General features: G+C 43.5%; 1 protein-coding gene across 2 annotated transcripts in view; it reads right to left on the bottom strand.

Annotated features, from left to right (window-relative positions):
• The window catches only part of LOC147901753 (endo-beta-1,6-galactanase-like), a 46,646-nt gene that overhangs the window by 3,805 nt on the left and 27,565 nt on the right, over positions 1 to 15,276 (bottom strand). Inside the window, exon 5 of one of the 2 annotated variants that reach the window (XM_087375193.1) lies at positions 3,651 to 3,845. The exons of the other annotated variant lie outside the window; for it this stretch is intronic. Coding sequence (XP_087231319.1) covers positions 3,651 to 3,845 — 195 coding nt within the window. The remainder of the gene's footprint in view (positions 1 to 3,650; positions 3,846 to 15,276) is intronic. 2 annotated transcript variants of the gene reach the window in all.

The raw sequence follows: 15,276 nt of genomic DNA, 5'->3' as shown, positions 1-15,276 counted from the left end.
AGTTCAGGGTGCCCTTAAGGTGTACTATTAGGCATCCTAGGCCAAGATCAACTTGACTAAATCAGTCGATTTCCTTATGGTGAAAAAGGTGATCTAGATCTACGACGGTGGGCCTCTCTTGGCTTCCATTAGATTCATCGAGATCAGATACCGTGGTACCTGCATTGTCACATGGGCAACGACACTTTCAACTTAGCAATAGCTTGTCCCAGTGTTTCTGAGGCATAAGCTACGTTTTGGAGCCCTCTTTAGCAAGGTAGACCCTCGTGGCCAACCAAGTCCTCATGGCCACGGCCTAGTACATAGGCTCTTGTTGGTGCTTTCACACGAGATGCATGGGACAACTCAGACTCTTGGTGCACAACTTCTTATGGGTAGGATCGGACAACAATTAGAATGCTAGAGCCAAGGTCGCTTAGCAAACAATGACTTTGCCCCAAGAGGAGAGAGGACTTGGCATCATTGATATAGAGATGCAGAGCATAGCCTCGCAGGGCAAGCTTATAGTGTGTGGCCTCCTAGGTTCGGAGCCCTAGAATCTCTTGCTTCGAAGAGGACTTCACAGGAACACCCATATGGGAGGACCGTGGTAGTCATCTCATCGTTGCATCTTTTAAGCGGCTCCCCTCACAGAAAAGCGGTCACCATTGATGAGGAGCTTACATAGGGTGTGGCTGTGTTTGGATCGTGGACTCATCCAAGCCAGCCCATAGAGAAGTTTGAGTGGAATCCCCTTCTATGGCATTCAAAATTTTGTGATCAAGAGGGTTGTATGTTGGGGCAGCGTGCGCACGTTAGGTGGGCATAGTGGACGCCTCAATCCTTTGGAGCAGGGAGTCGGCTTCCTCGAGAGACGAAGGCAATAGGCGAGAGCCCTCTTGCACTTGAGAGAGACGAGTACAAGGGCGTTGGAGATAGACACCACCATCCCAAGTCCATGAGGAATGGTTTGCACAGAGCGTCAGACGCCACGAGGTGGTATTGACAATTCACCAAGACAGGGGTTGCTCTAAGGATACTTTTCATGCATCGAGCCCTCGATGCTTCCCCCCTACCATACACTGTAGAGTGGGGCCATGGGGCTTACAGACCCAGGGTTAGACAGGCCTTGGATATGCTCGAATGGCAATGAATCAAGGTTGTGGGTTGTCTTGGCAGGGGATGGATCATTGCCCCAGTACCAGTCAGCTTGGGGCAAGACCGATCTTAGAGGCGGAGGCGATTGTAGCTGTGGGAGGGCCGTCCCCTACAAGGGGTACAAAGGTATTCACCTTCTAGAGCAAGGCATTTGGAGACTATTGCAAAGCTGCCCTTTTTCTCATATACTACGCACATCAGCTAACATCTACAGCTAGACATAGCTACCTCGACCCCCTTCAAGAGAGCGGCAATTTATAGAGCAACAGGTGACCTAGGAGGTCATTACCACATTTTGGGTAATGCTGGACACCGTCTCCTAAACACTATCCTTGGGTGAGGGTACGAACTGCTAACGAAATGAAGGAGTCAAGTCTTGCACCTCAATCTAAAAGATTGTCCAACAACCCTGTTGCCAACCTTATTGATAGAATAGGCATGACTCCCCTCTATCAACCAGGCTACCATCATGCCTCTAGTGAAATCATGGTACATCCTCAGAGTCCAAGCCACAATCTAGAGGGCCCCATGCTACTAGATCCTCTGTGCTACGAGGTAGCTCCATAGACAATGCAATATTGTCTTGAGATCTCTCTCAACACACCGGTGGCACCTCCCATCCATTCGCATATGCCCCAACCATGGGCCAATGGGGATCCCTCATGGGCCACGATCCAAAAGAAATACATAATCTTCCATGTACGGAGGCTAGTCCACAAGCGGTTGAAACATCTAGATCACCCGTTACAGTTTGGTAATGAAAGACCAGCATGTTCCTCTAGCAAAAACCCTTGTTGCCAATTGGCAAGATATCATCTATACCTTGCGCACCATATGGGAGCAAGGGACAATGTGACTCTAACAACCACCAAAAGGCGTGTGCATTCCTGCAAGGCTTGGCTTGCATATGTATTCTACACAAATGAAGGCATCTGTTAGTTATATAGCCCCCACCCTAGTTGGCACTTTCTTCCATAATAATGGTTTATTTTCTCTCAAGCATTGATAGAAGGTTCTTTCCTTTGGGGGAAAAATGATTATAATGAACAAACTTGAATGATTTACTGCTTATGGATACTTTTTTCTTTTCCAAAACCACAAAATAGGATCAACAAATAATACTTCCTAGATGTGAAATCTACAAGTACTCAAAATAGGGCTAGGAAGATGATATTTGACAATGAGCTTGATCTAGGTTTAAAGTTGGCTTCATTCACACAAGTATGAATGAGGATATGTGCCTTTAAAATAACAAAGGGAATGGAGGTGAAGCTAGAACTCGCATGTGACATTTGAACTTGGGAGAAATCCCATGCTTAACTCGAACAAACATTGATTAAGGATATGTTCCTTTAAACCTAACAAAGTAATGGAGGTGAACAAATATTTGTTTAAGAATGTGTGCCTTCAAACCTGACTAAGTAATGGAGGTGAAGCTAGAACTTGCCATTTGGCATGGAGAAATCCTAAATACAAGTAGTATACTATACAAGGTGGATAAGATGATATAAAGCCAAGAGAAGAATGGGATTTAGGGAAGAGAGCTTAAGCTCAAAGGGTTGCCATGTCTTCATGGGTTTGCTGCCCTATGCTGTCTATATTGCATGTTTGGCTGCCGTGCTGCCACATATGCTGACAACTATACCGCCTCTATCCTCTAGGGACTCTATGTGTCGGCTGCTCGTGCCAAAAAACACTACCGTCCTCTCTTGAGCAATCAATGCCGTTAAGATCTAAAACAAAAACACTCAACTCTTTCAATATCTTATTCAATAAGCTAATAGTCTAGGCCTTGTCTCAACTCACAAAAGAATTAAAACTAAAAGGTTGCACTCCAAATCAAACAAAAATACGGACAAAGTAATAGGACAAGAGAAACGTAATGAAATCCCAAACCATGAGCTATGATATTGAATGATGGAGACAAAGAATCTTCGATATACAAAAAGGAACATGACAAGGACAATTGAAAGACTCTCTATTCTCAATAAAATGAGACAAACATGAGGATGTCCATATATAGCCTTCCTCTTTAACAAGATCTCAAAAGTCAAATTCGTACGTGCCTTCTATCTATATCAAGAGTTTTCTCACATTTCTCACAAGAGGATGTTCTTATATACCCTTCCTCTTTAACAGATCTCAAAAGTTAATTTCATATGTGCCTTTTATCTTATCAAGACTTTTCTCACTTTAGCTCCCTACCAATCTTTAGTTGTCTCTTGTACTCCTTTTTTCCGCAATCACTCCTTTCTTGTCACACCTAGTCCTTGTATTTTACCAACATCACATTACATCTTGGCATCAATAACAATTTTAATGTTCCTTCTTCCACTCGTTCACATAGCATTATGCACTCCAAGGTCACTCAATATGTCTAAAATACTCAAGGCTTTCATTATGCATTTTGTACTTGAATACTATTAACACTTAATAGCAAAGGATATGAATAGAATCAATACCAATCAAAACTACCATTATTACAAGGAAACTTGTGGTGGGAACACATATACCTGCTTACGCTTTGCATTATCTTCTCTTGCTGTATTGAAAATGTAAGTGTGCACATTTATTTGTTCAATGGCTAGTAAAGATGCTTCATCAAGACCACGCAACACCCGCACAGTGTTCTGACTCCATGCATCAAAAGCACTAATCTTTGTTTTGACTTTCTTTTCCTCTAGAGCTCTTTTCAGCTTTGGAATCACCTGCATGAGAAAGTCGTTATTGCTGATATGATACTAGAAGAAACCCAAAGATAAATGTATTCTATCCAATTTTCCAATATCACTTGACATAAAGGACACACACATGCGACATAGCCTCTCGATTTCCAAGTGCCATCTACATCGAAACGCACATAAGGCAACGAGATGCCTCTTTTATGTCCCTTGACTAGCAAGGCCATAGTCTGGTTTTTTATAGGGCAGTCTGCAACATTCATGCACATGGCACATGCACTTTTTATATCTTTCGAAAGAAATTGTGCCATTGCAGAACTTGGATACAGAACTTACAAACCAAAGATGGGTGCACTCTGTCCATCTTTCCCATGCCACTTGACATAACATCCATAAGACACACACATGCCACCATAACATCCATAAGACACACACATGCGACATAGCTTCTCAACTTTGATATGCCATCTACATGCAGATGCGCACAAAGCAAAGAGGTGCCCCTTTTATGTCTATGAGACTGAAAGAAAACCTGATACAAATCACACTAAGGGTGGAGCTATTGAAACGAGCATCATCACCCGTGATGAACCCTAAGTCTGATCATACATAATCAAATACATCTGGATGTAACAATGAAAAGAAAGAGACTAGAGCGGAGCGGAATCCTCCGTATGTCATGTCGCCTTGGCAGGTGCATAGCCAGTGATGGGACGCTAGCGCCCGTCAAGGGGTGCCGTGCGTCTCGGTCTCCTGGACGAGGCTCGACACAAGACTAGAGCCACCATGACTCCCGTGGGACGTATCCGGGGTCTAAACAATGACGGGAGGTCCCCAGAGTGATCTATGTGTCCCCTCGATGTCTCGTGTGTCGTGTTGCGGTCGTCGGGTCAAGGTCTCTGTCACGTCTGCGGCTAGAGACTAGACGATCAATGTCACTCGATGGGAAGAACTCTGTGATCCTACTCTGAGAGGTGTCTGATGATGTGGCCAAGCCCCGTCGCCTGAGTAAGTACTCTCTGTGTCAGACCCCCTCGTGAATGAAGGCCGCGAGGTATCTCTGATCTGGGTAGGCGAGGAATCTGGAAAGGAGCTCGGAGCCGTCTCTGAAGAGCCAGTGGTAGCGACCTCGGATCTCGTAGTACACTGGGCACCTGAAAATAAAATGCTCCTCCGACTCAACCTCCTGACAGTCGCACAATATACATACGCGATGCTCTCTAAGAATCCCCTATGCTCTGCCGCTCTCTATGCGGAGGCGGTGTGATGATACCCGAAACTGTCCGATGGAGATCCGTAGTGAGTGAGGCATATGAAGCTCAGTGTACCCCGGTGGTGTGATGAATCTCTCCTCCGAACTACGAAGACAATAATCTCTGTAGAAACTCACCTTCACTGGAAGCTCCCTCAGCTCCAACCAGGTCCTAAAGGTGTGTAGCTGCAGGAGATCCTCTCGAATGACCTGGTTGGTGTGTGGCCCAATCGGGATGGTGGGTGGGAGTACGGGAGGGGCATCTAAATTGTACTAAAAAGGAGGTATCCTATCAACGTGGAATTAGCGAGGGGGTAGCAGAGTTAGCGGGAGGGGGTAGCAGAGTTAGCGGACGATAGTGAGAGGGGTAGTGAGGGAGTAGCAGAGATAGCGCGAGGGGCTTGTAATCTCCTACAATTTTTCTCGACTATATTTACAGATTATTCTTGGATATCTTATTTTCATTTATTCTTTTATTCGCATATGTGTATAGACCACATGTGTGAGTTTCTTTATGTGAGTTCATATCTCGGATGGTTACTTTCTACAAATTATATTCACCAGGTTAAGGACCCTACCGAGTAAGAAAGATGAATCCCATTGGGGCTGTGCTGCTAGAAACATTGCATGGAGTTCAATTCAACACAACAATAAACGGGAGCCGACTGAAGCACTACTACTTCAACATGCAAGCCATCGACAAAAACAAAGATTTGGAAAACCAAGTCTTTCTTACTTATGGGATCAAAGGGCTCTGATACCATGTTGGAAAGCTGAAAGGAAAGCAAAGAGTGGACACAAACTCAGAATACTTGCATTACTTGCTTGTAGAATGAAGAAGAGTGAGATCCTTAAGTAGGCACCTCATACATGCTCACTGACATCACTGATGACTACAGAGCTCCACAATCATCTCCTCAATCTGCTCCTAGATTCACTCAATCATCCTATGTGGCTTTTCCACCACCTAACTGTGCTTGTGGGCACCTAACTGTGCCTCTAGCACTCACACATAGAAACATAAGGTGTGCCTGAGGCATACACCTTGAGATATCCCAACAAACCCCCCCTCAAGGAAATGCCTCAGGCTATGTCAAGGATACATCTAGTCTCATAGTTTCTCATGCCATCTCATGGTGGTCAAGGATAAATCTATGGCTAGGTTCTCATGCTAGCAAGGGTTCCCTTGGGTGTAAGGTAAACAGAAAGGGATACAAACAGACCTTCCAATGGTTATCTCCCCTGCATGTACATGCACACAATGTCTGTAGGAGGTACCATGGAACAAACATACACATGGCCTACATCATAAGGTGACCAGAGGTGTTTACAAACACACACAACACAATAATTTATTTTCATTCATTTTGGAGGACTATCCAGGCTGAGTACCTTTACATAAAAAGAGAGATCTGGAGCATACACAGAGATGATTTAAAATGCATAATCTTCATGGGATGCCTCATCTTGTGGAGGCAAAATATCCATGTCAAGGCAAGGTCTTACCACATGGGTAGTGTCTAGTGCCTTATAAGATGGTACTATGATAGAACAAGTGGATTTGAAAGTCATATCCTTCAAGAGAACAATTATCTTGTCATCTCCATAGTTGTGTAGAGAAGCATATCTTAAGTATCTGAGCTTCATCTTTTTCTTGTACTTGGAGTCAAATAAAAGTGCCATGAGAGGGTAGATCTCTGGCTTTGTAGTTGCTTCCTTTTTGGCAGCCATTGTTTTGGCAATCTTCAACAAGGAAGTCAGGTTGACATTTTCATCCTTTGTAGCATAACAAGACATTGCTTTATGTTTTGGCTTTTCACATATTTTGCATAAGCAAGCCATGAGAGGGTCTAACCCAGGTATTGGGCAGTGTCTTCTCTCTTACAGGGCTTAGAATAACAACTAAAATGCTTCAAAATATAAGCATTTAATGTAGCAAAGTCTTGTGACCAAATTTCAAACAATGATGCTTCTTCTTACATGCTTCATAGAGGTGGCTAAAATGAATACTTTCCAATCAAAACCAGGTCTAGCAATTCAAAACAAAACTGAAGCCACACTTGTACTGAAGTTATTGAAAGTTTCAAAAAACCAGAAATGCTAGAGTAGCATTTTATGTAGCATCATCTTCAAAAACTTGTCCAAAACTGTCAAAACTAAAAGGCTGAACTTGGAGGGCTTGTAGCTCACTCTTCAAAGCAAGGAAAAGAGGGCTTTCTGAAGCAAAAGAAAGCTCATATACCAGAGAGAGTCCAGCACAGAGGTTGGACGAAATGGTGCGCACTTTTGCCCGGGAGAGCTGCTACAGGCTGAACCTGAGTTTTGACGATTTCTCCCTCGTTACTGAACCAAATGACCTGAAAAATGGCTCAAAATCTTCGTCTTGAGGTCGCCCATCTACTCCTAAGAGGGCTCAGGCAATGGCGGAGTAGGCAGGGAGTATTGAGCAATAGAAGAAATTCGCTGTTTGGAGAATGGCAGCCACCACAGACGTTTTTTCTTCAATTGCTTGCAGGTGGAAGTTCGCCCATACTAGAGGAGTTTCCAGCTCAGAGGGTTTGGGCAATGGTCGTTTGTAGGTGGAGAACCAAGCTCTCAAAGATTTTGGGAAGAAAGAGGAAAATGGAGAAGAAGAAGATGATGATGTGGCAGAAATGGGCTCAAGGGGGATCAAAGGGCTCTGATACCATGTTGGAAAGCTGAAAGGAAAGCAAAGAGTGGACACAAACTCAGAATACTTGCATTACTTGCTTGTAGAATGAAGAAGAGTGAGGTCCTTAAGTAGGCACCTCATACATGCTCACTGACATCACTGATGACTACAGAGCTCCACAATCATCTCCTCAATCTGCTCCTAGATTCACTCAATCATCCTATGTGGCTTTTCCACCACCTAACTGTGCTTGTGGGCACCTAACTGTGCCTCTAGCACTCACACATAGAAACATAAGGTGTGCCTGAGGCATACACCTTGAGATATCCCATTTGTTGGGATATCTCAAGGTGTATGCCTCAGGCACACCTTATGTTTCTATGTGTGAGTGCTAGAGGCACAGTTAGGTGCCCACAAGCACAGTTAGGTGGTGGAAAAGCCACATAGGATGATTGAGTGAATCTAGGAGCAGATTGAGGAGATGATTGTGGAGCTCTGAGGTCATCAGTGATGTCAGTGACCTTGTATGAGGTGCCTACTTAAGGACCTCTTTCTTCTTCATTCTATAAGCAAGTATTCTGAATTTGTGTCAACTCTACTCTTTCCTTTCAGTATTCCAACATGGTATCAGAGCCATTTGATCCCCCTTGAGCCCATTTCTGCCACATCATCATCTTCTTCTTCATCTTCTTCTTCTCCATTTTCCTCTTTCTTCCCAAAATCTTTGAGAGCTTGGTTCTCCATCTACAAACAGCCATTGCCCAAACCCTCTGAGCTGGAAACTCCTCTAGTATGGGCGAACTTCCACCTGCAAGCAATTGAAGAAAAAACGTCTGTGGTGGCTGCCATTCTCCAAACAGCGAATTTCTTCTGTTGCTCAATACTCCCTGCATACTCCGCCATTGCCTGAGCCCTCTTAGGAGTAGATGGGCAACCTCAAGACGAAGATTTTGAGCCATTTTTCAAGTCATTTGGTTCAGTAACGAGGGAGAAATCGTCAAAACTCAGTTTCAGCCTGTAGCAACTCTCCCGGGCAAAAGTGCGCACCATTTCGTCCAACCTCTGTGCTGGAACTTCTCTGGTATATGAGCTTTCTTTTGCTTCAGAAAGCCCTCTTTTCCTTGCTTTGAAGAGTGAGCTACAAGCCCTCCAAGTTCAGCTTTTCATTTTTGACAGTTTTGGACAAGTTTTGAAGATGATGCTACATAAAATGCTACTCTAGCATTTCTGGTCTTTTGAAGTTTTCAATAACTTCATTACAAGTGTTTCTTCAGTTTTGTTTTGACTTGCTAGACCTGGTTGTGATTGGAAAGTGTTTATTTCATCCACTTCTATGAAGCATGTAAGTGAAAGCATCATTGTTTGAAATTTGGTCACAAGACTTTGCTACATTAAATGCTTATATTTTGAAGCATTTCAGTTGTTATTCTAAGCCCTGTAAGAGAGAAGACACTACCCAATACCTGGGTTAGAGCCTCTCATGGCTTGCTTATGCAAAATATGTGAAAAGCCAAAACATAAAGCAATGTCTTGTTATGCTACAAAGGATGAAAATGCCAACCTGACTTCCTTGTTGAAGATTATGGTTGCCAAAAAGGAAGCAACTACAGAGATCTACCCTCTCATGGCACTTTTATTTGACTCCAAGTACAAGAAAAAGATGAAGGTCAGATACCTAAGATATGCTTCTCTACACAACTATGGAGATGACAAGATAATTGTTCTCTTGAAGGATATGACTTTCAAATCCACTTGTTCTATCATAGTACCATCTTATAAGGCACTAGACACTGCCCATGTGGTAAGACCTTGCCTTGACATGGATATTTTGCCTCCACAAGATGAGGCATCCCATGAAGATTATGCATTTTAAACTCATCTCTATGTATGCTCCAGATCTCTCTTTTTATGTCAAGGTACTCAGCCTGGATAGTCCTCCAAAATGAATGAAAATAAACTATTGTGTTTTGTGTGTTTTGTAAACACCTCTGGTCACCCTATGATGTAGGCCATGTGTATGTTTTGCTCCATGGTACCTCTTGTAGACATTGTGTGCATATACATGCAGGGGAGATAACCATTGGAAGGTCTTTTTGTATCCCTTTCTGTTTACCTTACACCCAAGGGAACCCTTGCTAGCATGAGAACCTAGCCATAGATTAATCCTTGACCACCATGAGATGGCATGAGAAACTATGAGACTACATGTATCCTTGACATAGCCTGAGGCATCTCCTTGAGGGGGGGTTTGTTGGGATATCTCAAGGTGTATGCCTCAGGCACACCTTATGTTTCTATGTGTGAGTGCTAGAGGCACAGTTAGGTGCCCACAAGCACAGTTAGGTGGTGGAAAAGCCACATAGGATGATTGAGTGAATCTAGGAGCAGATTGAGGAGATGATTGTGGAGCTCTGAGGTCATCAGTGATGTCAGTGACCTTGTATGAGGTGCCTACTTAAGGACCTCTTTCTTCTTCATTCTATAAGCAAGTATTCTGAATTTGTGTCAACTCTACTCTTTCCTTTCAGTATTCCAACAAGCGGACGATAGTGAGAGGGGTAGTGAGGGAGTAGCAGAGATAGCGCGAGGGGCTTGTAATCTCCTACAATTTTTCTCGACTATATTTACAGATTATTCTTGGATATCTTATTTTCATTTATTCTTTTATTCGCATATGTGTATAGACCACATGTGTGAGTTTCTTTATGTGAGTTCATATCTCGGATGGTTACTTTCTACAAATTATATTCACCAGGTTAAGGACCCTACCGAGTAAGAAAGATGAATCCCATTGGGGCTGTGCTGCTAGAAACATTGCATGGAGTTCAATTCAACACAACAATAAACGGGAGCCGACTGAAGCGCTACTACTTCAACATGCAAGCCATCGACAAAAACAAAGATTTGGAAAACCAAGTCTTTCTTACTTAGGATTAGATTGTATCACGAGCACTCACTTGCATATGTATGTCTTCACACATATAGGTAGCATCAATCGATTTTAAGCTAAGGCTCAGAAGTGATGCCTGAGTTCTAGTTGCCCTATGAAAATCCCAGTAACAAAAAAAGCATATAGTTAGTCCCTACCTAGCTACTAGGTCACGTGCACTCACACGCTTTCGCTTAAACACATAGATGATTGCATGAATAATAATACCACACACTTTCATTCCACACTGTCAAAGCATGTATAAAAATAAGATCTCTCACAAACACACAGAAAGGTCATACATGCATGCCAACCAATCTAATGATCAATGGTACACCACATGCACATTGTTGCAGGTTCTAAAAAGATGCCGCCACTAAAGAGGATGCGTAGAAAGAGCCCACCGCCTCAACCACGAGACCCCCTCCAGAGTTCGCAGCCATCTACATTTTCTCAACCACGATGACCACAGGTATCTGTGGTCCAGAGCAATAGCTCCGAAGAGGATTCAGTACATGACCAAGAAGAACAAATGCCACCCCAGTCACCACCGGCCTACACAACCATTGACAGGTCCAATCACTGGAACTTGTTTAGCCACCCACATCAACTTATGCTCTTTCCCAAGAAGCAACATCTTACTTAGAGCAAAGGGGTCTAGGAGTTTGCATGAGAGCCTAAAAACCTTGGAGGACAGTCCTACAATGACCACGTACATTAGGACTTTCTCTATTCTCACCACTCCAGCAATGCAAAGGTTCGCAAGTACGGTACAATCACTGTACATCAAAGCCCACTAAACATTATCCTTGACAGTACAGTCATTCAAAGGGCTTTCTCACTGCCAACACACGGTGCCAAATACCCTACACGGCTTGTCGATGCAAAGTTTCTCGAGGTACAATCTGCACATTTGTTTTGCTAAGTAGGAAGCTAAAACAAGACTGGGTCCAGCACTTAGTTATCTTCTTTACAAAGAAACTAGATGGTTCATCAGGCCAAAAATGTAAAATTCCACGCTTATTGGCTATAATCATCAAAAAAGAGCTACAAGAAAGAGAAATGACTCTATCCCAGTCACCAAAACCAATTGAGGAGTTGGACATATCCTTCTCACCTAGTATGGGAGCCGTCATCAACTTCTCCTACTATCACATTGATAAGTGCAGATGCCTTAGAAGAAATATCTATTCTAGAGATCGGGATTGAGAAATTGCCCCACGAGATGCTACAGCTCGGTGCACAACTGCAACCAATATATCTCCAACAACAACAACAATCAGAGCCCGAGGCAAGATCGGAACCAAAACCTGAGGAAAGATCGGTACCAGAGCCTGAGGCTACATCATTACTAGAACCGCCCATCGACGCCATGCCAGTCAATGAGCCACAAGGGGAGCTAGTGCCAGATCAACAGTATGACTATTATACACAAGGGACTGAAATATCATTAGAACAACCTCCCCCAAGTACTACAGAATCATCGTGATGACTACATGGGCACCACTTGTATCAGTAGTATCGCCAGACCTCATCACCGTCTATCCTTCTCCAACATCAAGCTAGCCAAATGATACAAATGTCAGAACTATTCACTAGCTTAGCCAAGGAAGAATATGCAAGAGAATTGGACAGACGGACTACAATAGAAATCGAAGACTAATTCCAAGCAATCGCCATAGAGGTCAAGGCACTTCGAGCGCAGATAGATGAGAAGGAGATAGAAGAAGTGCGCATGAACCAAGCTCTCAAAGCTCAAGAGAAGGCAATGAGGGATGTGACCTTCAACCTCCACCAAAGTCAAACACAGCTGACAGTAGCAGTACAAGCAACGGCAATCCTACAGACCTATTATAACTCCTTGACATCCGCACATGCTTAACAGACGGAGGTAGTGGCACAAGCTCGACTCGCTCTAATTCACAAAGAAGAAGAGCTCCAAGATTGCAAAGACAAGCTTGAAGACATGAAACAATCTTTGGCAGTACGTGCCTTCAGCTTTGACGAGCTTACAAGGGAATGCAAAATCTTAAAGGACCAACTTGCTACCGCTCAAGAGGCCAACACTTCACAAGCACAAGTCTTGGATCAATGGTCCAATACCACTGAAGACATTCCTTAACAGGCAAAGGTCACCTTGCAAATGAGAAAGCTTAAGAAGACATATACAACCATCTACCAGCAATACAAAGAAAAAATGAATGAGATGCACTCCCAAAAGATAATCATCTCCAAGCTTGAACTCCAATTTCTAATACACAACAATGAGGCATTGGAAGACAACACCAATGAAGCTTAACGGTGGTGTACCAAGAGCTTGTGACTGCTCTACAAATGGAATATCACCTCAACGCACGCGTGCTTATCCAATGGAAGCAACTCCAAATCAAGATCATATCTGCTCATCCAACAATCAAATGGGAACGTTCCATAGGGACCAAAACCCTACGCATAATTTGCCAAGACTTATCTGAAGATGAGAAAAATATCTTCTACATATCTACACATGCCAGGTTTATAGCACTCAGGACGGATGCTTTCATTGCATATGTATGCCTCATGGGTAGTCCTCTCCTCAGAGTTACTGCAAGTTTGTTGCCATTGCTACAAAGGCCATCACTATTATTTGCAAGGCACGACATAACTGACATCCCACCCATGCAGCTGATCATCCCATTGCACCAGCAAAAAGAAGTGTCGGAAGATGACAGGGCCTATCTCACCTCCAACTTCCCATATCTAACTACTCTTTTTGCCAACCTCATAACCTCACTTACCCTTGCTGCTACCACCCTCTTAACCTTCCTTGAGCTCCATCCTAACATCTATTCCCTCCATCGTCTCTTTGCTCATGCCTCTCACTATTTTCAACTAACCCAACACTCACAAACTTACGAGCCCCTCACACCTAGCTTCTTCCCCTTCCTTGCTAATCCTACCCTTGAGGATTACCAAGCTGCTCAAACCATTTGCCTAGTTCTTCCCCCCCTCCCCTCTACTCCCCCTTCTGCAACTAACACTCTTCCATATTTCTCCCCCATGTCCCCAGATTCCCTCCCAATCCTGTCACCACCTCCGACACTACTTGTGCTTCCATCAGCAGAAAATGACACAGTATTTTATTTTGAATATCAGGATCCGGATAATCCAATTCGTACTCCCATGCCAAGTTTCAATGATGGGTATGATTTTGATGAGATACCACTTCCCAATAACCCCATCAAGGAATTTTGGAGAAAATATCCTGATATGAAAACTCGAGGTGAATGGACCCTAGACAACTTTCCCACCAACCTTCGTCAGCGTCAAATTAGCAAGTTGGATCCACAACCTGATTGGCGCCGTCCCAAGCTCTTTGATGTAATCTTCTTGAAGGAGTATCTACGTGCACCTCCATGTCTCAGAACCCATCCTAAGTTCTATGCAGTTCCACGACGTAAAAAATGGAAAGCCAACATACACACTTTGGATGAAGATCGAACCATTAATTGGCCAATGATCGAACCATACTCTGGTGTAGAATGAAATATCCAAGGCACAATGATCTGAGCACTTCAGCAGCATGAGCAAATAATGTGCGACAACATTGATCGCTTCCTTCGCCTAAGTGCTATATTCTGTTAAACATTGAAATTCTTCTGGAGGTCCCATGTTACCTCGATACCCATTTGCCTCCACTCACTTTCAATCCCAATGAACGGGTCGATGCTCAGATTACAAGCCGACTCTATCAAAGAGTGATCTTCTTAAAAGCGCGCCACATATCTCAATTAGAACAAATGGTGGATACATGCTACCTGGAAACTAAGCAAAAATTGTATGGTGCCAAGGCTTTACAGCAGGATCGACTGGCACGACACAAGTTCCACAGCCACTGGACTAAAGGCATGGCAATCCAAGTACATGCTCGCAATAAGCCATAACCCGAGGACGGGTAATAAAATGGATCCGGAAGTATGTTGTCTCTATGCCAACATGGACTTAGATAGAACAGAATGTGTGTGTAGAGTAGTGGCAAAGCTCCGCTTGTACTGCATAAGGCTAGAAATAATCCCTCTTAGAAATCCAAGTTGCATGTTCTACATGCAAGTTCTACATGCAAGTCCTACATGCAACTTCTACATGCGAGTTCTACATGCAAGTTCTGCATGCAACTCCTACATGTGACTCCTACATGTAACTCCTACATACGAGTTCTACATGTGAGTTCTACATGCAACTCCTACATGTGAGTTCTACATGCAACTCTTACATGCAACTCCTACATGCGAGTCCCACATGCGAGTTCTACATGCAACTCCTACATGCGAGTTCTACATGCGAGTTTTACATGCAATTCCTACATGCGAGTTCTACATGCGACTCCTACATGCAACTTTTATATGCAAGTTCTACATGTAGAGAGACAATGTCTTACAATGTCTACATGCAGAGAGAGAAGCTCTCCAACTTGTATAAATACCCCATAATGGAATAAAGCCCACACTCTTTGGGGCATTGTGTTGAGTTCTACTTTGGTATTCCAAGCAACTCCTACATGCAACTCCTACATGCGAGTCCCATATGCGAGTTCTACATGCAACTCCTACATGCGAGTTCTACATGCGAGTTTTACATGCAATTC

Source organism: Dipteris shenzhenensis, chromosome 5, assembly GCF_047967505.1.
Source record: "Dipteris shenzhenensis isolate YYH24624 ecotype China chromosome 5, Dip_SZ_1.0, whole genome shotgun sequence".
In the NCBI taxonomy this organism is placed as follows: Eukaryota; Viridiplantae; Streptophyta; class Polypodiopsida; order Gleicheniales; family Dipteridaceae; genus Dipteris; species Dipteris shenzhenensis.
Note: the sequence above shows the minus strand (reverse complement) of the source record. Positions and strands in the feature narration are given on the sequence as shown.